Source organism: Ornithodoros turicata, chromosome 3, assembly GCF_037126465.1.
Source record: "Ornithodoros turicata isolate Travis chromosome 3, ASM3712646v1, whole genome shotgun sequence".
NCBI classification, from domain to species: domain Eukaryota; kingdom Metazoa; phylum Arthropoda; class Arachnida; order Ixodida; family Argasidae; genus Ornithodoros; species Ornithodoros turicata.
The window spans coordinates 16,331,844-16,355,861 of record NC_088203.1 but is presented as its reverse complement, the minus strand read 5'-3'; the positions used below and the strand labels follow the sequence as shown (position 1 = coordinate 16,355,861).

At 47.0% G+C, this 24,018-nt stretch overlaps 1 protein-coding gene and 1 long non-coding RNA gene across 2 annotated transcripts in view; both read right to left on the bottom strand.

Annotated features, from left to right (window-relative positions):
* Positions 1-240: 240 nt before the first annotated feature.
* Positions 241-5,141, bottom strand: LOC135389958 (uncharacterized). Its single transcript, XR_010421632.1, has 2 exons — positions 2,376-5,141; positions 241-1,619 (listed from the first exon to the last, which is right to left on the bottom strand). It is a non-coding gene; the product is annotated as an uncharacterized LOC135389958 (long non-coding RNA).
* Positions 5,142-7,213: 2,072 nt separating this feature from the next.
* The window catches only part of LOC135389957 (mucin-2-like), a 74,864-nt gene continuing 58,059 nt past the window's right edge, over positions 7,214-24,018 (bottom strand). Inside the window, exons 7-10 of the mRNA XM_064619995.1 lie at positions 17,653-17,826; positions 8,391-8,447; positions 8,009-8,152; positions 7,214-7,952 (exon numbers count right to left, since the gene is read on the bottom strand). Coding sequence (XP_064476065.1) covers positions 7,749-7,952; positions 8,009-8,152; positions 8,391-8,447; positions 17,653-17,826 — 579 coding nt within the window. The 3' untranslated portion in view covers positions 7,214-7,748. The remainder of the gene's footprint in view (positions 7,953-8,008; positions 8,153-8,390; positions 8,448-17,652; positions 17,827-24,018) is intronic.

Sequence of the window (24,018 nt, the reverse complement as noted above, 5' to 3'; positions counted from 1 at the left end):
AATGCTATCGCATTTCATACGCCTTTGCAGTGCGCCAGAGTAGAGCAGATTTTTCTCAAACGTAAGAGAGAGTAGCAAGAGAAACGCGTGCCGCCGCTTATGCCCCCAGAGGTGAATGTGCGCGTGGACTGGCCCGAAATGGTAGGGGTACTGTCGTTTGTGGAAACCCGTGTTTCCACAACTTCGGGGCGTCAGCTGGTCCGTTCCGTCGCCAAGGAAGACACAGCAAGAGAAAAGTGCTAGCAACAACAAAGCAAAGTTTATTACATGACTTACAGTGCAGAACAGCCTGAATCCTCGCCAACCCAAGGAATCCCCCTGTGCCGTGTGTTTTTACCCTCTCTTGTGTGACCCCCCCCCCTCTTATCAGCAGGAACATTCGAGCAGCCACGTTTGTGATGCCCCCACACTTCACTCCCCTCCAAGTCTAGCGACGACAGTTCTACCAGTCACACATCGTCCATGTCGATAAGCACGCCGTCGGCGGGACGGTCTGCCTGCGGGGGGTCCTCACGGAGCAAATCTGCACGTAAGCAGCAGACAGGTCACCAGGAACACAGGTGGCCTCAGTCTTTGACTTATGGAGTTGGCCTCGTCGATGCGTCGTCCTGTGGATTTCTGGAACCCTGCATTGTGGGCACAAGATGTGCCTCGCCTCAGAGTAGGGTAGCGGGGTCATTCGGGTGGTCCGACAGTAGGAGTCGTCGAAACGGGGCGACGGCTCTTCGCGGGTCGTCTGTACGCAGAGTTTGTGGCTGAGCTGACCATTGTGTCATGGATGCCCAAGAGACTGGACGGCCATCAGCGCCAACAGTCAAGTGGCTACTGGTGTCTGCTCCGTCGATGGACGCGCCAAAGATCTGCTTGACGAGGGTGGACATTGGTGCAGGGCACTGGGGGCTCCGTTCAGGGCACGATGAAGGCGATCTGGCCCCTGGGCCCTCTTGCGGGGTGGCGTCTCCTGTGGGAAAGGAGAAAAAAAAAGGAATACGGTGAGAAAGTAATTTCAAACCGAGGGAACCTGAAAAGGCTCTCCCCCAGAAGATTATAGCTGAAGTCTGCGTAACAGAAATCGCACTACGAAAGACCAACTATATAAGAGCTCTAGGAATTTGGTGACTGGGATAGTGGCCGCTACGTGCGCTGTCTGCGGGGACGCAAACTGTAACGACTGAAAGGTCCGGAAGCGGCATCCTGGTTCAGGTCTTGAGGAGGAAGCTGAATGCCTGCTTCTTCGCCCTCGGGGTCTTCAGGTCACAGATTTGTACTGGCCCAGTTTCTTTGCCTGTGTCACAGCGACGAAGCCTGTAAGTGAGGCCGGAGGAGCACGAACTTACCTCGAAGGGACCATCCCATCTACCTGCGAGCGAAGCTGCAAAGCCGCGTGCTGCATCACTTAACGGGTAAGTCCGTCGAAGGTCAAGGTCACCAACGCTCTAGGTGAGATTCCGTCGTCCTCGGTTGTACTGGCGAGCCTGGTCGAACCTTGCGACGTCCAGATTCTCCCGTAGCCGCCCGAGCTGCAACGTCCAGTTGACTCCGGAGGTCCTCAGCAAACCTTCGATAAGGAGGCCGGGTACTTCCATCCCGGAGGTGTAGAGCATTCTCTACTGAGCATTCTGTACAGCAATTTCAGGTTCCGATTAACACGTTCGGTCAGCATGTTAGGTTACTTGCAAAGTAGGTTGCGCTGTCAATGATCAGCTGAGCGGGGCTCTCATGCTCTCTGGGATGTCAGCGTCCTGAGAGGGAACAGCTCAACCCACTTTGTGAAATGATCAGTAACCACAAACCAGGCATGGGCATAAATACATTTTTGAGTATTTAAATATAAATACAAAATACTTTGTTGAAAGGGGTATACTCTTCATAAATACAAAATATAAATACAGTATTTAAATACCGTAACTACTACTATAAATAGTGTGAGGACCATGTCATCTGGAATTACAGAAATAACGATGATGATAAGAACAAATCAGCAAGGGACGATAGCATTTGTTTGTTTCTGGAAGTCTGCAAGGAGCTATGAACTGTACTAAGCGAGCCCGCCGACTGTGTCGGCTCCAAACGGCGATTTCAACGTGTTGTCCGTGACACCTTTTGTATAGATAAATTTGATAGGTGCGTATCTTCAGCATATAGCACGCTCTTAGCCAACTATCTTCCCAGATGACAGCGTTCTCGCCCATAATTTGTTGATAACGAGAGGCGGAGCCTATTGTATCTATTATGCACGGCTACAGAATGAGTTACGCCTCCCGTTTTCAACAAATCAGACACGAGACCGTTGTCATTCGGGATGATTGTTGGCTAGGAGCGTGCTCTGTAGTGAAGTTCATTTTGAAGAGGGTAAAGCAGAACGTTATGTGTACCTCCGCGTTGGCGTTGGCTATCTGCTCGCGACCGTGACACACGACAAAGATACTCTCGTCCCGTGCCACTTGTGCTGCTGCCAAGAGTTGTGAAGGCGCCTCGGTGCCTTCCTCTCCGCCCTCCATTAGAGGTGCACGGGAAAGCGGGTCTGCTACCACGTTCGTCGAGCCCCGCTTGTACTCCATGTTGAAGACGTACCATTGTAGCGTCAGGGTCCATCTGGCGAGACGTCCAGATGGGTTGTGGAGCCGCTGCAGCCAAGAAAGTGTCTGGTGGTCAGTCTGGACGGTGAAAGTGGTGCCATCCAGGTGGAGATCAAACTTCCTGAGAGCGAAGATGATCGCCAAGCACTCCTTTTCCGTGACGGAATAATTCCGTTCTGCCGGATTCAGCGTGCGACTTGCAAAATCCACTGGACAGAGAATAGCGTCATGCACTGAACTGCGCCAACACCATAATCGCTAGCATCTGTTTGCACAACAAACGGTACGTTCAGGTCGGGCAAATATAGTCTGGCCGTATTAGCGATTGCGTGAGAAAGCTCGAAAGGAAAGTTCGTTCCTGTTCTCCCCACTGCCAGCGTGTATCGTAGGACGACGACCGGTTAAGAGGCTGCGCTAACTCAGCACAGCCGGGAACCGGATACTCCATGATCGCCTTTAGCTTGTCATCGGTTGTCGTCCGTCCACCACGAAGCCGAGAAGGTTGATCCTAGGCTATGCTAGCTGCACCTTGCGGGGGTTGATGGTTAGCCCCGCCCACTTCATCCTTGCAAGGACGATTGACAGGTGTTCCAAGTGTTCTCGAAAATTTCTGGAAAACACTACGACATCATCCATGTATGCCATTGCGATGTTATACTTCGCATCTCCCAATACAGTATCCATTAGCCGTTGGAAACTGGCGGGAGAGGCATCCGTACAAACTCAAACAAACCCATATGACAGGTAAAGGCCTTTTCCGGGACATCTTAGCAGCCATGATTGTGGTGCCCCCCACACGTTCTACTAGCTTGGGTAGGAAATTCATCTACCTTTTTTTCGTAGAGTGCAGGACCTGTTGCAGACTTCTTTCACCGCATGTAAATACTCATTGTCATCCTTTTTCATGGATGCTACATATATAGACACCGGGGCGTTGTCTTCCTTGGCACCGACATGTGGCGGGAGCGTATGGCTGTTTGTGTGTACTATGTGCTGTTCTGAAGCCCCGAAATATTGAAGGCTAGAGATTGTACATGAACTACGTGTAGTTTTCTTGGGAGTGCTTTGCGTGAAATCAGTGTGGTATATTGTCGTATGGAGTAACGGTAACGTTAATATGCTTTGTGTCACTTTAGGTAGTAGTTGTGCTTTAATAATAATATAAAGGTTGGAAAATATGTCTGCAGCATGTGTTTTGATGGTGAAATAGAAGTTTTATATACAGTGTGCACAATTATTAGGCAAGTGAGAATTTTGACCATATCGCAATTTTTATGCATATTTTCCAAGTTATATAAACTTGAATGCTTACTGGACTTCGGCATGTCAGGTGATGTGTATTCGTGCAATGGGGCGTGTGTGAGAGAGGGCGTGGCCTAAGATCATGGTGTCAAGGTGTGTTTAACTATTAGGCAGCCTCTTTTGCTCGTGAAAAATGGAACAAAAAAGATGTTTAATTAGTTGTTTAAACATTTTAAAGAGTATTTCAAAGGGATGCAGCGCTCTAGCTAAATATTACCAAAATATTGGGGCGCGATCCCAGAACCATCAAACGTTTTGTTCCCAATAGTCAACAGTTTCAGAAGAAACACTCACACACACAGAAGACAGAAGAAACACAGAAGAAGAAAAAAAAGTAGACGCCAATTGACTGCCAAACATTCGACCAGAACCAAACGTGAGGCTACCAGAAACCCATTATCCTCCAGCGTCGTCATATTCTATAACTGCAACCTGCCTGGGGTACGAGGTGTTCAGTGTTAAGAGACATGGCCAACGTAAGGAAGACAAACTCGACCACTTATGAACAGGACACATAAGTTGAAATGTCAAGACTGTGCTTGAAATACCCTGACGGCCCAGATTGATGGCCCATGACTGGATGAGTAACGGGCACAGAGAGCCACTTCGGCTCAAACGCCAACAAGGTAAGCTACTGGTATGGGCTGGTATTATCAAATATGATCTAGTTGGACATTTTCGGGTTCAAATGGAATCAAAATGAACTCACAAGCCTACTGCTGCTTTTCAGAGGAGCAAGCGGTCTTTCAAGAGCAAGAGTCTTCCAGCAGTGGTACAGGAGAAGGTCTGCATCTTTCAAGAGGACCATTATATTTATGCAGGACAATGCTCCATCGCATCCATCGAAGTACTCCAGTGTGTTGCAAGCCAGTAAAGGCATCAAAGATGAAAAAATAATGGTATGGCCCCTCCCTCACCTGACGTAAACCCTATCGAGAACATGTGGATCCTTCTTAAACGGGAGATTTACGGTGGAAGTAAGCAGTCCACCTATCTCAACTGTGTCTGGGAGGATGTGGTTGCTGCTGCACAAAAAATCGTCAACAGATCAAGAAACTGACAGACTCCATGTATGGAACGCTTATGACTGTTCTTGAAATGAGACTGCGCTGGTCGCTGATCTTTATTTTTCTTCGTTTTGTTTTCTTTTTCGAAATGGCACAAATGCTGATCTGTACTATTTTCACTTTCGCACAGGGAAATAAACAAGTGGCTACACTCTTAAAAATGAACTTCACCACATAGCACGCTCCTAGCCAACCATCACCCCGAATGACAACGTTCTCGCCCTAGATTTGTTGAAAACGGGAGGAGGAGCCTATTTTGTGCCATTATGCACGGCACAAAATAGGCTCCTCTTCTCGTTTTCAACAAATCAGGGGCGTGAACGTTGTCATTCGGGATGGTGGTTGGCTAGGAGCGTGCTATGTGGTGAAGTTCATTTTTAAGAGTGTAGGTGAAAATTTCTATATTTCATTTGGCCGCATCATAATTCTGCACACTAATAGTAATTGTGTACACATCGATACTCTCATAAGGAAGGCTTTGTTTTGTTTGTTAAATATTGACGGAGAGCAGCGTAGTTGCTCAATAGAATTAATCCTGAAAAATAGAACTTGCCTAATCACTGCACACAGTGCGTGTGTCAGTCAAAATGAGCAGAACACCCTGCACTACTACACCCTGTACTCTTAAAACAAAGCTTCACCACATAGCACGCTGAAGACCTCTACCTCTATCACTCTTGAGCGGGGGGCGTACGCCTTGCATTTTCAACAAATCAGGGGCGAGAACGATGTCATTTGCTGATGGTTTGCTAGATGCGTGCTATGTAGTAAAGCCATGAAGCCATGATATCGAGGCGTATAGCCTTGTTAAGTGGGGCCCTTCTATATACAGTGGATTCTGGAAAACTGCACTAGCATGACAGGATCACCTTGGCGCCGATACTCCTTATACAGTGTGTTCTTGTGCAATCAGATTCTCACTGTTGCATATAGATTTTGAGCACCATTAGGACTGGAAGTCATAGTGCAGTCTTTCGTTTAGGGAGGACGCAACAGGATAGGATGTAAAATAAAATCACTGCCGTTATTGATTTATTTTATAATATCCCAAAGGTCCACGTATATGAATATGCAGGATGATATATGGCTGAATCAACGTATCTTTGCCTTCACGGACAGCGCTGTTCACCTTGCAAGTACGAATGGAACACCCGCTGCCGCCCCTCAGAACCAGAACAGTCGTAGTACCTGTGGCTGACAGTGATACTGTTAAAACAGAACTTCGCCACATAGAACGCTCTTAGCTCCGGCTGCTCGCTCCGCTTAGCTCCGGCGCGCGGCTCCGGACGTTAGCGCGTTACGTTTTCGTGGGCATGTAGGTCACTGCGCTGCGTTTATATTTCGTTTTGTACGTGATTACACTCTAAATTGTTACATTCACAATTGTTCGTATCAAATTCGAATTGGCCTGAGTGATGTGGATCTCGTTGAATATATCGCAGATATCGTGCAGTTTACTTTTGTATTATAGGTATACTTTCGTCATGTTTGTTGCAATTATATCAGTGCGCTTCGTAGGGTGCAGGGTAAGGTCTGTGCAACACGGCAACATTGATTGTGCTAATCATCTTTCTGGCGTCTCCTTTCATGTGCCAGCCGGAACTACGCGTGCTTCTTTACCGTTGCGAGACGAACCCCTTAAACCGTATGATGTTCCTCGAGGTCGAGGGTACCCCGAATATTTTTCTGCCTTTAGGCGTCTTTCGTCCCATCCATGCGTACATGGGCAGAGTTCAAATAAATAAACCAAGAGAAGCATTGGGTACCATGAACAGAGAAGCTGCGTTATGCTCCGTTGTGCTTGCGTGTGCGGGGTGGGATACGAGCGGCATATCAGCATGCACGGAGGGAACGAATCATGAAACGTATCGCCAATAAGAACGGATTCTGCCGGCCGCTCCGGCGGATTATACGGGCAAGTATACCCATATGTCACTTTTAGCTCCCAATGTGCGTCCAGAAAACTGAGGGAAGAAACCTGCGGCGCAGTCTGTATGCGATCACACGGCAGATATCGAAAAAAAAAAAAAACACACATTTTCAGTGACTGTGTTGTGGCTTGTAGTGTATTTGTCTGTATGTTGCAGGCCAATTACTTTCCATCAATGAACATGGAACATACGCTAAGCTGGCACGCCTTCAGTAATGGTGCAATTTGTGATTTTGGATCTGGATTTCTAGGGGGGGGGGATATGTTTAATGATAACAGGATATAGGATATAGTGACGCACCCCATTACAAACGCTAAAACACTCGTGCCAAACGTGGATATGCAATGTGCTTTTACTCACGCTAGATAACCCAATCTGACGTATGACTGCGTGCGCGTAGAACAACAAATTCTTACGAAACCACCTCTAACATAGCACCGCAGAGCATCAATCCATGGAGGTGAATCCGTCGTTTCCAACAGGAATCTCATCCACACACGACTACTACGACACACAACAACGTTTCACAATCGAGGTGAGATACTTACACAATCAGATACTTACTGTCCACTTAGATTGTGTTCGTGTATTTGTATGTTTTCTGTGGGGTTTCTACATAATAGAGGATCCTTATGTACGTAACGCTACACAATGTACATGCTAGAAACAGTGGTTTTGCTTTCCGCTGATACTACTGTATGAAGTGCGCGACAAATTGACCTTACAGTTGACCTTAAAAACTACGCACATTTCGGATACGCTACGTCACATATCTGTATGACCAGCAAATGGAAGGAATTTAGGATTGACTACTGCAATCAGCTATGCTATCCAGGATGCAGTGTCGCTTGGTGGCCCAAAGGTACAGTTCAAATGTGGTAGGGCTCTTCTCTTTTGCACGCACTGTCCACACTTTCACAGCTTGACCGTCGTTCATACATGTACTTCTTTACCGCACTTGTAAATCCATAGGTACCGTTCGGTTCAAAGCAAATTTTCTTCACATCATCCCTGTAGATGTCGAACATCACCCAGCCACCCTGATAGCCGTATTCGCGGTAGGCTTTGCACATCTGAAACAATGCCCAGTTTAGTTAATGTTTACCGGCTAGCATGCGAACACCCTTACCTTCAGTTTCATAAGTTTCACATCGTCGTACCCTTCGTACCACTTCTTGTTATACGCCACACCTCGCGACAGCCTCACGTGGTCACAAATGTCGCGACCGGTTGTTTTAAGATAATCATCGTGGTACTCTCCGTAGATGCAGAACTGAAACGACAAACCAATTACTGCTGCCGATACACATCTGGTCTGCAATACCGTTGATCTGTTATACGAGCGCACAGGATCGTAGAACGACCATGCGTGTTCTTGCAAGAGCAGAGACAGTTGTACGTAACAGGTTACCCAGTAACAAGTTACTTTTTCGGTAATGAAGTAACAACCTACTTACTTATGATAACGTATAACCGTAAGATCTGTAACTCGTTACTGACGCTACTGGTACCTTTCCTTCGTTTGCGCTTGCTTCAACATCATGGACGGCATGGTCAATTACTTCACTCTAAGAAAAAAAGGTATGATTTTCTACTCATTTCGGTAGAGCTGCATTGCAACCACATTTCTACTCCAACCAGTTTTACCTTTTGGGTATAACTGCAGAGTAAACTCTGTCGTTCTACCAGCTTGGGTAGGAAATTCTACCATTTTCTCTTTGAGCAAACGTGAGAGAGGAGCAAGCGAAAGGGACGACGCCGCTTATACCCGCGGGGGAGAAGTCGCGTGTGGATTGGCACAAAATGTTAGAAGTACTGTCCTGCTGCAACTTTGGGTAGGAAATTCTACCTTTTTTTTCTTAGAGTGTATGTCGAAATTCCCGAAATTCCCTACGCTTCTAACACGAGGTGACATGATCTGGATTTTCAGCTCCTGGAAGCCTCTTGTCGGCAGTCATTCATTTGTTGAGAATTATCTGTGAGCGTGATCGCCGCGAACGGCCGCGCCGACGCTGAAGCTGTCCACGCTCGCACAGCATACGCCGTCAAGGAGGCCGCTCTGGAGGTCGAAAGGGCAAAAATCGAAGCCGGCTTGCAACAAGAAAGGGAGGCTGCTGCAGCAGAGGCCCAGGCGAGAATTCGGGAAGCAGCAACATCAGAGCAGGACGATAAATGCGAAGGCCTACGTTCACTGATTGAAGACAACGCACAGCGAACAAAGGAATACGCAACGGAACAGCTGTCCGCTTCGCCCCATTACAACGTCAGTGCTCCTTGCCGACAACCGTCGAGAATGCCACCCCGGCCGCACTGCCAAGAAGAATTAAACGAGCCAACGATAACGCTGTTACCGTGGATGACGTTGCACATGCTCGCCAACAGGCCCACGACAGTTCGTTTGCGATGACCGACTTGACCAAGTACTTTCGAAGAGAACTCGTACATTCTGGGCTTGCGAGGTTCCACGATCGCCCTGAGAACTACAGCGCTTGGAAGGCAACGTTTCTCAACGCCATTGCGAATCTGGACATATCGGCTGCCGAAGAGCTTGATTTACTGTCAAAGTGGCTTGGTTTCCAGTCAATGGAATAAGTGAAGAGGTTTAGGTCCGTGCATGTCAACGATCGTGCTACTGGTCTTCGTTTAGTATGGGAAAGACTGGAAGAATGCTACGGCAGTCCAGAAGAGAACGCTCTTCTCAAGAGGATCAAGAAATCCCGACACCGACAACCAGAAGCTCAGAGAACTTGGGGACCTGCTTCTCGAGCTTGAATCCGCGAAGTCTGACCCACATCTGCCTTGACATTTTGACAATTTGACATTTTAACCACGATCGCTGCTGTTTGTGGTTAAAATATCAAATTTATAATAAAGCAGCTGAGGCCATAAAATGTCTGTGGTGAGCAAAACAGTGTGGTGAGCGAAACGTCAAAAATACACCTCAACAGCGACGAAAACAAAGTTATATAATGAGAAGAAAGAAAACGAAAAAGAAAGAAAAGGGAACAATCACGATCCTACCTGAATGTCTCAAAACAAAAGGAGCAAGACTACGACTGCGACTGAGACTTTGCAGTGATGCAGAGCTAATACTTCAATCAACTCCTCGCTTTGAGTATTTTTTCTTTGTGTAATCGAAAGATGGACAGCACACCTTTCGTTTTGTATTGCAGGCGAGCGGTACTGTCGGTCGCGTAACAATCAACAAATAGTATTTGTTTTCGCTTCGGAGGGGAATTCTAGTACCTTTCGGAGTGGGTTTTTCTATGTCTTTTATATTTCACTCTGCTTCCTTTTTAAACCGCTGCGCTTATTGTCTGCTATGGAATGTGCTAGAAACGAGCAGCCCGACTTTATTGCGACAGTTAACCAATATGTATGAGATCAGTATGCAACTGTTTTCTGTGCAATAAAAAAACATTCGGTTCGGATATCGGTTCAATGTGTCAACACATAAAAAATAAAATAAAAAGAATGGTTCATCCAGTGCTCTGGCACTGTCCTTACGTAGCATCTGAGGACGCTCTGAGGATACCAAGGGGACGTTGCCAAATGCCATGCCAAAATGACATGTTGAGGCTGATTTGAGAATCAGATCCACCCTCCTGGGGATATCACCCCCGTCCATGCATGATGCTCTTAGGATATCCCTGGGATGACAGTGTGTAGGCAATATCGCCACACAACAGAAATGCACGTAGACTAATCACAAACCTTTCATATACTAATTAGGAAAGCATTGAAAACTTAGCAGTAAAGCATCATAAACCAATGAGAAACTCACTCATCAAGTATGAATCACAAAAGACCGGCCAATTTTCATCAGAAATTCGTCACAAGATTCATCGGAAATTCTGATGGCCTTTTCAACAAAAAATCATTAAACATTTTTGTAAGGGAGACGCCCAGATTCTGCTTCTATAGGGGAGGGACGTCCTCCGTGTGCATACAGTTCGCCAGCAACGAAATGGCACCCTCGACGTCCCCTATGCCCAGAAGTTGGACCTCGATTGGGTCGTTGTAGGCAACGTCTGCATCAATCGGGTACACCGGCCAGAGAGCGTCTACACCTATCTCACAAACGTCTTCGAAAACGGACGCCCAACAGCCACCTACTCGTGAAGGAGAAGCCTATCCTTAATGACGGTCCCTCCCGCGGCGTCGCAGATTCCGCAGTACCTACAGATGAGGTGTTTCGGACAACAAGAGATGACGAAAAACTGGCTCCGTCGCAGGAGGATATCGAGTTCGTACAGCTGATGGACAAAGAGTTCAGCAGGGACGGTGCCAACAGCTGGATAGCACCTCTACCCCCTTTCGGTCGCCCAGATGTCGGCTGCCCAACGACAAGGAGCAAGCTGCCTGGAGATTCGCTACACTCAGACGGGCGCTGAACAAGAACTCCGAAATGAAAGAGCATTTCTTGAGCTCAATGGAAATAATGTTGAAAAATGGTCATGCAGAAATGGCTCCAGAGATGAAGGAATATGAAGAGTGTTGGTATCTCCCATCGTTCGTAGTGTACCACCCACGCAAATCGGGACAAATACGAGTCGTGTGTGACTCCAGCGCGAAGTACAAAGGCGCTTCCCTGAACGACGTTCTACTGACCAGCCCGGACTTAACCAATAGCCTTGTGAGAATTGCCTGCTCCGATTCAGGAAGGTACGTATTGCCATCATCAGTTGTTTTACAGTTTCTTTGTCAAGGAGGAAAATAGGGACTATCTGGCGTTTTCTCTGGTATCGCGACAACGACCCCAACAAAGACGTCATCGAGTACCGAATGCGAGTACACGTCTTTGGAAACAGTCCTTCCCCTGCCGTCGCAACGTACGGCCTGCGACGAACGGTACACGAAGGTGAACGGGTGCACGGGACGGACGCCAGAGAACGACGGACTCTACCCACAGAGGGACAGGCGACCGACCTCCTCAAGCGAACACAAGCTATGCTTACCACAGCCAACCTGAAGCTTCAGAAGATAACTTCTACCAGAGTGGCGGTAATGCAGGCGTTTCCGGCGGAAGACCACGCGAAAGACCCGAGAGACCTAGATCCTGGTAATGAGGGCCTTCCCCCTCAACGAAGCATTGGGATGAGCTGGATTCTGGAACACCACATTGTAAGGCACCACATACCAAGCCCCTTGTGAAAAATTGTTTGGTCTACCAATAGACAAGCTATGGACGGTTAAGCTTCGTGGACCACCTTACTGGCGTCACGGTCAACGGCGTAAGCACGCGCGCTACATCTGTCGGCCTCGCGATCACTCTTCCGCAGAACAATGTTTTTGCCGATCTTTTACGACAGTTTCTATCCTTGACGGCCCCGTGTGACTGGACGAAGCCCGTCAAGCACCCTGTCGCCAACCACATCGTAACAAGTGGCCAACCAGTATTCGCAAAAGCACGTCGCCTACGCTCCGAAAAACTTGCTATTGCGCGACAAGAGTTCGACCACATGCTCGCTGTCGGCATCATTCGTCCATCATCTAGTAGCTGGTCTTCGCCCCTTCACATGGTTCCCAAAAAGACAGGTGACTGGCGGCCCTGTAGTGACTATCGCGCGCTAAATTTGGCTACTGTTCCCGACCGCTGCCCCTTGCCCAACATCTGATTTCACCACGGGTCTTTCCGGTGCAACGATGTTTTCGAAGATAGATTTAATGAAAGCCTACCACCAGATACCAATGGCCGAGGAAGACATTCCCAAAACCGCAATAGTCACCCCTTTCGTCCTTCGAATGCCGTTCGGCCTCCGGAATGCTGCCCAATCTTTTCAGCGGTTCATTGACAATATCACTCGCGGGCTACCTTTCGTATTCGCCTACCTCGACGACTTGCTAGTGGCCACTGCTTCACCCGAAGAACACCTTCAGCATTTACGAACTTTATTTGGACGCCTGGCCGACCATGGGCTGCTGATCAATGCCGACAAATGCGAGTTCGGAGTTCCGGCCCTGGAGTTCTTAGGACACAGAGTAGACGCTCGAGGAATTTACCCTCTTACCAACAAAGTCGAGAAAATCCAGAACTTTCCTCTGCCGTCGTCCATCACCCAGCTACGCCGTTTCTTGGGAATGATCAATTTTTATAGGCGTTTTATTCCACGCTGCGCGGTAATACTACGACCGCTTGAGGCGCTCCTGAGGCAGACCACGTCGGGAGGCACGACGCTTTCTGGTCCTCCGATACCTTACAAGCCTTTCAGGAAGCCAGACAAGCACTGGCGTCGGCAACGACCTTGATCCAGCCAGTCATGGACGCACCTACGTCTATAATGGTGGACGCCTCTAACCACGCCATCGGCGCAGTCTTGCAGCAACGCGTTGAGGGCCAGTGGCAACCTGTCGCGTTCTTCTCGAAAAAGTTCTCCCCCACAGAAGAGCGCTACAGCACGTTTGGACGTGAGCTCCTCGCTGCCTTCACGGCTGTCAGGCATTTTCGATACTACCTCGAGGACAGGTCATTCACCATCTTCACAGATCACAAACCCATGGTTTTCGCCTACCGTCCAGGTAGCTCTCGGCGTTCCTCCAGGGAAGTACGGCATCTCGCGTACCTAGCGGAATTCAATGCCGAGATCAAGCACGTAAAAGGCAGCGACAATGTTCCAGCTGACACGTTAAGCCGCACATCGGCTTTGGAACACCGACCGAACATTAACCTCGCCGACGTTGCTCATCATCAACAATCTGATTCCGAGCTGCAACACCTACTATCCAGCCATTCCTTCCGGGCCATTCGTGAGATCTGTTTTCCGGGAATAGACACACCTGTTTACTGTGACACATCCACAGGCTCGGAGCGACCCTTCGTTCCGAAGGCCTTCCGGCGACCCCTCTTCGCCGCGCTTCATCAACTCGCTCATCCAGGAGTCAGGGCAACTCAGCGTTTGATTACGGCTCGTTACTTCTGGCCTTCCATGAATACTGACATCCGTAACTGGACCCGATCTTGCCTCTCCTGTCAACGTGCAAAAGTCCACCGCCACACCATTTCTCCGCTCTCCCAGTTTCCCTTGCCGAGCGCCCGGTTCACGCAGATTCACATCGACATTGTCGGCCCCCTGCAGCCCTCGAACAATCACCGATATCTGCTAACTTGCATCGACCGATACACCAGATGGCCTGAGGCTGTACCCATGCCAGACGCCACCGCCGCCACGGTCGCCTGCACTTTTGTTTCCACCTGGGTCGCAAGGTTCGGTGTCCCTTCTCAGATCACCACCGATAGAGGCAAGCAATTCGAATCTCGACTATTCACATCACTGACACAGCTCCTCGGTTCCAACCGTTGTCGCACGACTGCATATCACCCATGTGCCAACGGTATAGTCGAGCGCTTCCACCGTCACCTGAAGGCGGCCATCATGGCCTATGGCAATTCATCCAAATGGCACGACTGTCTTCCATTAGTCCTCCTGGGACTTCGGGCCTCGTGGAAAGAGGATTTAGGCTGCACCGCTGCCGACCTGGTGTACGGCACCAGCCTTGCCCTTCCAGCACAGTTCTTCGAGCCCACTTCGCCAACGGCCATTAACCCCTCGGACTACGTAGAGCACCTGCGTGAGCACTTCTCCCACATCACACTCACTCCTACGCGAGCACACCAGTCCGGCAACTCACCTCCGCCACTCACGTTTTCCTCCGGACCGATGCTTTGAGGAAATCACTGCAACCTCCCTATTCCGGCCCCTTTCCCGTCCTGGAGCGGCACCCGAAATATTTCGTCATACACTGCCACGGCCGCCCCGAAACGGTCTCCATCGACCGCCTGAAACCGGCTTTCGTCGACGCCGAAGACACCCCAGTGGTCCCGACCACCAGCACCGCCGGCCGTCCCAGCATCCGCCGCAAGACCCCCAAAAGAGTCTCTTGGAGTGACGAAGTCACTTTCGTGGGGGGGGGGGGGGGGGGCTACTGTGGCGAAGACGAGGACAGCTGATGCTGTCCGCTCGAGCAATAAAGCATGAGCTCAGTTCCTCGCTGATGCTTCACCAAGCCGGACAGGCTCTCTGTCTCTAAAAGCTATTGCAGACCGCACTAAGGATTCTCATCAATTACCCTAGACGTGTGCCAATGATGGCCACGTATTGCTAAATTCATTAATAAAGCACTTAATTAGGGAATTTCGGACAAAAGCGTGATGCAGAATGAGACTAGTCTCATTTAAAACCATTCCACGTTCAAAAAATCCTGGATCGAACACGCACGTGGATAAAATACCAGTCCCCGAATTTTGATATGCAAATGGGAGCAAAAGCTTTGTCAGGAATGCCTGACATATCTGGTCACAGTGGTCATCGCAGTGTACTCCGCACTGCGTTGCTGTGCACTACAGTGCTCAAACGTTCTGACATAATAAACAAGGCCACAATATCAAGAAAACATATGCCTGTTTGAGTAGACCAAATAAAAGCAATTCCACACACTAAACTTATTTACACCTTTTCCAGTGTAAAAATGGTGTTTGATAACTCACACCAATTTGGGTGTAAAGTCTGTTACACCCCTTAGAAAGCTGTACCTCTGTATTTGCTTTTGAAAATTTATTACAGCATTTTAAAGATTGAGACCGTGACTTGAATGTAGGCTGCACCATACACCGGTAGTGACGTCATTTTTCTGTCAAATGGTGATTTTGCTGAATATATTCACGGGAACGTGCTCTAACTTTTGTACCTGCCTTGATGCGTTTCATGCTGCGCATGGGAATGAAACTTAAGACTTCGCTTCCATCGAATTACCGTAGCTTTGCACTTACTGTTCGTGACGTCACGGTGAGTAGGAAACCGAAACGGGATATGGTTCGGGTGTTCGATTTAATTCAATTCCTCGAAAACTATTTCATTTTCAGATGTATCCTTGCACATACAGTATGTACGCGGAGAGGAGAACGTTATTCAGCTGGAATCCACCGTAAATACCCGCTGGGGTCCCTACTGTCCCTTTTTAATCTGCTTTTGCTTTGCCATTCTGATGTCATTCGAAGGCCGCATTAGATTGAAAGAATTTCATCAATTTTTTTCCTGCATGGTTGTGTACATATTAAGTGCAGTCCATTACTGCCATGCCCATGTTCACCTCTGAGACCCTAAATAAAATATCCACAGTTACTGGTCTTGGTAGTTGGCCTGTGTAAGACGTCGGCTGGCATCATTTGCAGCATATCATTTAATTATGTGCAGTTCTAAGTAATGTGCATGATGTTCAGTGCCACATTTAAAAACACTGGAGTGCATGGACTATCCTCACAGCACAGAACGAACAGAAGCTAAGGTGCGTAAGTCCCATCGCTGCTAAAATTACAGAAATGCTGTGTGCAGCTGACCCGCCTTTTACACCCTATGGGCCTGATGACCTTCTCACGAAGGGGTGTAAAAAGCAGACAGAAGGGCGTAAACAGCAGGATACACCCCCTTTACACTCAAATGGGTGTTAGACAGTTAAGTGTGTGGCGTAAATTGTGCAATACGCCCTTTTAACACCTAAAGAGGTGTGAAATTTGTTAGTGTGCACCTTTGCAAGGAACTAACTGAACAGTGGAGAGTTAGTTAGTTGTTTTCATTCTTCCTACGTATTTCCTTCCTTTCCTATTTCTCGTTGTTACGTAATTAAATGTATTACTATTTATTTATTAAATTGTATTTTATATCCCTATGCGCAAGTCGCTTGGGCGCACGTGGAAATGTCGAGATTTCCACGTTACTCTTTTCCTATTGTTCTCCCCAAATCGGTAGGCCGTACCAACGGAGCAGAGGAGCGATCGAGGGGCCGTGCCTGGAGTCGAGCCACCTGGTGTACATTTTAAGTGACATGCCTTCCTAATCTACATAATTTATGGCTGTGCCAGTCATTTGTATACCAAAATAATATGTCTGTTTTGAGTACTTAGTAACATTGCTCCAGGGTTACCACGTCATCACCACATCCTGCGGCCGGCAATGTGCACACCCTGTTCCTAGCGCTAGACGTGGTCCTTGGTGATTGTTAACTGAGTCTCTGAGCGAGGCTTATTTAGAACACGGAATATATTCATTTTTATTCTTATCCCGCTTCAATGTGAGAGCCAATGTGATGCCAGCCACTTCCAATGAATACCGAGATTGGTTTACCTTCCCGTGTACTACACCGCGCGTTTGTTTCGAACACCGTCTACTGTCCCGATGCTGGTCGATTTTGCGTTGGTGCATCTCTTGTCTGCTACGGAATATCTCTTGGCTGCGCCCAAGAATACTTCTCGCCGTTAGCAGTGCACGAGAAGAGCCCTTGTACGTTTTTCGTGTCTTCCGCTTGACTATTCTGAGGAAAAGTACGTGTCTTGTGAGAATACATGGAATGGTGCGCTTTGCATTTCTCTCCCTTCATTCGTCCACAGTAACTGCCGTATTCTCGAGTGGAGCAGCAGAGCCCAGTGTGGTATGCTAGTTTTCTGAAAGGGCTGTCATGCTATTTTCTTTTCTACAGGGAGGCAGGAAGAGAAAATCACAGTACTTTGTGTAGCTTTATGGACCAGAAGACTCCTCCCGATCTCGTAGGGGTTTCAATGCTACTTGAGGGCTGTTGTCCGCCACGGTCTGCGCAGTTCACGTGAGATAATATTTTTCGGTTCAGTCTCTATACGACTAGTATTCATTGTCAACAAAGCAGGAATTCATCGATTTGACCTTGCGAAATCCCGGGATTTCGGAACATGACATTATGCCAAAATCCCGGGATCCGAGCCCTAGTTGTCAAAATCCGACCAAAAGAACACTTCAAAGGACTTACGTATTGATGCATGTCTTCTGAAAGTGAAACGTTGCAAGCTGTATTGGAGTCAAATGAAGGGGGATGGTAAATATCTAAGGTCATATATGTCCCCCTGGTGTGAGGTGTGAGAGACAGAAGCTGGATTGTTGTCTTAGGGATCTGCAGTGTCCGTCGCAAGTCCAACGAAGTAACCTGCATCGTTACATGGCAGCAGTCAGAGGCAGAATGACTCGGGACCCACGAGTTTCAACCACCTACTTTACCAAATAAGTGGAATCAAAAGCACCACAGTCGCAAACCGGTTACAGGTACCTGTTTCGTACTGGTAAAGCCGAAAACCAAGTTGAAGGATCGACAGTTACAGGGTGCTCGCCATGCGCAATTTGAAACCCCCTATCTGGGGCACCATAACTCCAGTTAGATACAATTTTGTATGAAAGAAGGAAGTCACCGAAAAGGTTAGCCAGCTGGTGGACTCGAACCCACATCTTCTGGATTACCGGTCCAGGGCTCTTACCAATTGAGCTAAGCTAACACCTCCTCAGCGACTTCCAGGGGTGCGCCATATGAAGGGACAAACCAATCGCTCTCACTGTTTCATGTTTTCTTACTCATACGCACATTCATACGACGGGATCGACGCAAGCGGCATGATGGCAATTGTATGTACGAGGGGTGTTCAAGTCAAACAGGGTCTCCTGAGTGTCCAAATGGCTCGCGTTACTTCTTTTTTGTCATTTTCACACGCGACAGGCCTCCGCGTTCACCACGTGCTGGACAAGATGGCCGACAAAGAGGTGAGCACGCACATTGTGAACAGCGAATTGTGATGAAGTTTCTCGTGAATACAGGCGTAAAGTCATCTGGAAATCACATTCAGGAAGACTGGAAGACTTCAGGCTCAGTATCGCCACGACACACTTAGCCGCAGCAAAGCGTTTGAGTGGTGCAAACGCTTCCGAGACGGCCGTACATCAGTACAAGACGATCCCGGCCGGTGCGCCTCAGAGCCCAGTTAAGCTCAGTTCGTGAGAACATCCAACTTGTGGAGCGCCTGATCCTCAAGGACCGACGGATAACGTGTATAGAACTGGCTCCAAAGACAGACCTTTCTGTGGGAACTTTGAACACTGTATATAATTCATTAACAATCCCAAAATTCGCGGTCACCCCCCCCCCCCCCCCCCCCGCCGGCGCACTCCGCCACTATGATCAGCGCTATGCGGGAAGCGACCGTACAGGACGTGAAGGGCAGGGAGACAGCGTTTATGCCCAGTAATAGCAAAACAGAATGTTGCAATCCCTGTAGAAGGTGTCATCGTCTAATAGAGAAGAACACCATGTAAAGAACCCTTGGAGACAAGAAATGCGCTAGCAGAATATAAACCTAGTGCATCCTGGCCAAATTAATTTTAATGCATTGCGCCTATGCGGATTCCGTCGATTTTTGCAGAGCGCCCATGTTTAGACTACGATTTTTTGGCAAAGACAGTCAGATTCTGGAAACGTCGTTCGCCTATTTTTGTTCAGTACGTCCTCCAGGCCACATAGCACCCACGGCACAATGTGTGAGCGTTAATCCTGATGCACCCAGGGCCTTCAAAATTGCGACTCAGACAGGGTTCCCCTCCTAGGCGCTCGACGGACTACGTCCCACTATTATCGTAATACGCATGCGCTGAGACTGTACGGCTGGTCTCAACGAGTTCGAAAGGCGAACGGTCATTTTTTCCATAACTCGAAAGGGCTGACAGAACAGACAACATTATGTTGAGTGAGTATATACAAATAATACCGTTTTGTATTGTATATCGCTTTTACATTAAACTATACAACTTGATAAAACTGTCCATTTCGAGTGCCGTTTTGGAAGTGATTTTGTCAAACGCGACCTTTCAGGGTGCAACAGGAGAACAAGATACGAGGTTCAAACCCCGTGATCTTACTTTCAAATACATAATCAGCTTAGGATATCCTTATTATCATCGTTATCACAAATGATATTAAGCCCCGAACTTGATGAAATTCGCCATTTGGCCATTTCGAGGGCCGTTTTGGAAGTGATTTTGTCAAACGCGACCTCTCAGAGTGCAGCAGGGGAAGATACGAGGTTCTAACCCCGTGATCTTACTTTCACATATACATATTGCAAAGTCAGCTTAGGACAACTTTAATATTATTTTTATATCCAATGATATTGAGCCCCGATGTTGACGAAATTGGCCACTTTGCCATTTCGAGTGCCGTTTTGGAAGCGATTTTGTCAAACGCGACCTCTCAGGGTGCAATTGGGGAACAAGGTACGGGGTTCAATCCCCGTGATCTTACTGTCACATATACATATTACAACATTAGCTGAGGAAATCTTATCTAATATTTATGTATCAAATGATATTGAGCCCCCAAGTTGACGAACTTTGCCATTTTACCATTTCGAGTGCCGTTTTGGAAGCGATTTTGTCAAACGCGACCTCTCAGGGTGCAATTGGGGAACAAGGTACGGGGTTCAATCCCCGTGATCTTACTGTCACATATACATATTACAACATTAGCTGAGGAAATCTTATCTAATATTTATGTATCAAATGATATTGAGCCCCCAAGTTGACGAACTTTGCCATTTTACCATTTCGAGTGCCGTTTTGGAAGCGATTTTGTCAAACGCGACCTCTCAGGGTGCAATTGGGGAACAAGGTACGGGGTTCAATCCCCGTGATCTTACTGTCACATATACATATTACAAAATTAGCTGAGGACATCTTATCTAATATTTATGTATCAAATGATATTGAGCCCCCAAGTTGACGAACTTTGCCATTTTACCATTTCGAGTGCCGTTTTGGAAGCGATTTTGTCAAACACGACCTCTCAGGGTGCAATTGGGGAACAAGGTACGGGGTTCAATCCCCGTGATCTTACTGTCACATATACATATTACAAAATTAGCTGAGGACATCTTATCTAATATTTATGTATCAAATGATATTGAGCCCCCAAGTTGACGAACTTTGCCATTTTACCATTTCGAGTGCCGTTTTGGAAGCGATTTTGTCAAACACGACCTCTCAGGGTGCAATTGGGGAACAAGGTACGGGGTTCAATCCCCGTGATCTTACTGTCACATATACATATTACAACATTAGCTGAGGAAATCTTATCTAATATTTATGTATCAAATGATATTGAGCCCCCAAGTTGACGAACTTTGCCATTTTACCATTTCGAGTGCCGTTTTGGAAGCGATTTTGTCAAACGCGACCTCTCAGGGTGCAATTGGGGAACAAGGTACGGGGTTCAATCCCCGTGATCTTACTGTCACATATACATATTACAAAATTAGCTGAGGACATCTTATCTAATATTTATGTATCAAATGATATTGAGCCCCCAAGTTGACGAACTTTGCCATTTTACCATTTCGAGTGCCGTTTTGGAAGCGATTTTGTCAAACACGACCTCTCAGGGTGCAATTGGGGAACAAGGTACGGGGTTCAATCCCCGTGATCTTACTGTCACATATACATATTACAAAATTAGCTGAGGACATCTTATCTAATATTTATGTATCAAATGATATTGAGCCCCCAAGTTGACGAACTTTGCCATTTTACCATTTCGAGTGCCGTTTTGGAAGCGATTTTGTCAAACACGACCTCTCAGGGTGCAATTGGGGAACAAGGTACGGGGTTCAATCCCCGTGATCTTACTGTCACATATACATATTACAAAATTAGCTGAGGACATCTTATCTAATATTTATGTATCAAATGATATTGAGCCCCCAAGTTGACGAACTTTGCCATTTTACCATTTCGAGTGCCGTTTTGGAAGCGATTTTGTCAAACACGACCTCTCAGGGTGCAATTGGGGAACAAGGTACGGGGTTCAATCCCCGTGATCTTACTGTCACATATACATATTACAAAATTAGCTGAGGACATCTTATCTAATATTTATGTATCAAATGATATTGAGCCCCCAAGTTGACGAACTTTGCCATTTTACCATTTCGAGTGCCGTTTTGGAAGCGATTTTGTCAAACGCGACCTCTCAGGGTGCAATTGGGGAACAAGGTACGGGGTTCAATCCCCGTGATCTTACTGTCACATATACATATTACAAAATTAGCTGAGGACATCTTATCTAATATTTATGTATCAAATGATATTGAGCCCCCAAGTTGACGAACTTTGCCATTTTACCATTTCGAGTGCCGTTTTGGAAGCGATTTTGTCAAACGCGACCTCTCAGGGTGCAATTGGGGAACAAGGTACGGGGTTCAATCCCCGTGATCTTACTGTCACATATACATATTACAAAATTAGCTGAGGACATCTTATCTAATATTTATGTATCAAATGATATTGAGCCCCCAAGTTGACGAACTTTGCCATTTTACCATTTCGAGTGCCGTTTTGGAAGCGATTTTGTCAAACGCGACCTCTCAGGGTGCAATTGGGGAACAAGGTACGGGGTTCAATCCCCGTGATCTTACTGTCACATATACATATTACAAAATTAGCTGAGGACATCTTATCTAATATTTATGTATCAAATGATATTGAGCCCCCAAGTTGACGAACTTTGCCATTTTACCATTTCGAGTGCCGTTTTGGAAGCGATTTTGTCAAACGCGACCTCTCAGGGTGCAATTGGGGAACAAGGTACGGGGTTCAATCCCCGTGATCTTACTGTCACATATACATATTACAAAATTAGCTGAGGACATCTTATCTAATATTTATGTATCAAATGATATTGAGCCCCCAAGTTGACGAACTTTGCCATTTTACCATTTCGAGTGCCGTTTTGGAAGCGATTTTGTCAAACGCGACCTCTCAGGGTGCAATTGGGGAACAAGGTACGGGGTTCAATCCCCGTGATCTTACTGTCACATATACATATTACAAAATTAGCTGAGGACATCTTATCTAATATTTATGTATCAAATGATATTGAGCCCCCAAGTTGACGAACTTTGCCATTTTACCATTTCGAGTGCCGTTTTGGAAGCGATTTTGTCAAACGCGACCTCTCAGGGTGCAATTGGGGAACAAGGTACGGGGTTCAATCCCCGTGATCTTACTGTCACATATACATATTACAAAATTAGCTGAGGACATCTTATCTAATATTTATGTATCAAATGATATTGAGCCCCCAAGTTGACGAACTTTGCCATTTTACCATTTCGAGTGCCGTTTTGGAAGCGATTTTGTCAAACGCGACCTCTCAGGGTGCAATTGGGGAACAAGGTACGGGGTTCAATCCCCGTGATCTTACTGTCACATATACATATTACAAAATTAGCTGAGGACATCTTATCTAATATTTATGTATCAAATGATATTGAGCCCCCAAGTTGACGAACTTTGCCATTTTACCATTTCGAGTGCCGTTTTGGAAGCGATTTTGTCAAACGCGACCTCTCAGGGTGCAATTGGGGAACAAGGTACGGGGTTCAATCCCCGTGATCTTACTGTCACATATACATATTACAAAATTAGCTGAGGACATCTTATCTAATATTTATGTATCAAATGATATTGAGCCCCCAAGTTGACGAACTTTGCCATTTTACCATTTCGAGTGCCGTTTTGGAAGCGATTTTGTCAAACGCGACCTCTCAGGGTGCAATTGGGGAACAAGGTACGGGGTTCAATCCCCGTGATCTTACTGTCACATATACATATTACAAAATTAGCTGAGGACATCTTATCTAATATTTATGTATCAAATGATATTGAGCCCCCAAGTTGACGAACTTTGCCATTTTACCATTTCGAGTGCCGTTTTGGAAGCGATTTTGTCAAACACGACCTCTCAGGGTGCAACAGGGGAACAAGGTACGGGGTTCAAACCCCGTGATCTTACTGTCACATATACATATTACAAAATTAGCTTAGGCCGCTTAGCCGCGTCCGTTATAATTCTAGTAGAATGGCAATAGCATAAACCGCTGCGAATACGTATATGAATTTTGAACTATGATACGTCTCGACCGTTTTAAAGGGCTGTGCTCCCGCACTTTCCGTATTTTGCGGTAGCCTCTGTTACAATCCCAGTAGAAGGGCATAGCACCAGCCATTGATGATATGTCATTGGCAGCATGATACAAGGGGTCTCGCCCGTTTTGAAGGGCTATGCTGCATGCTTTTCCGATATTTGCGGTCGCCTGTGTTATGATTTCGGTAGAATGGCATAGTATAAGTTGTTGATAAGTCTTTGGCAACTAATACAAGGTGCCACGTTTTCCGAATTTGGCGATCGCCAGCGGAATAGCATTGCACCAAGCCACTGATAATTTTCTTTCTTTCGCTCCATGATATAGGCAGTGTCGCCCGTTTTAAAAGGCCTTGCTGCCGCCGTATCCGAATTTTGCGG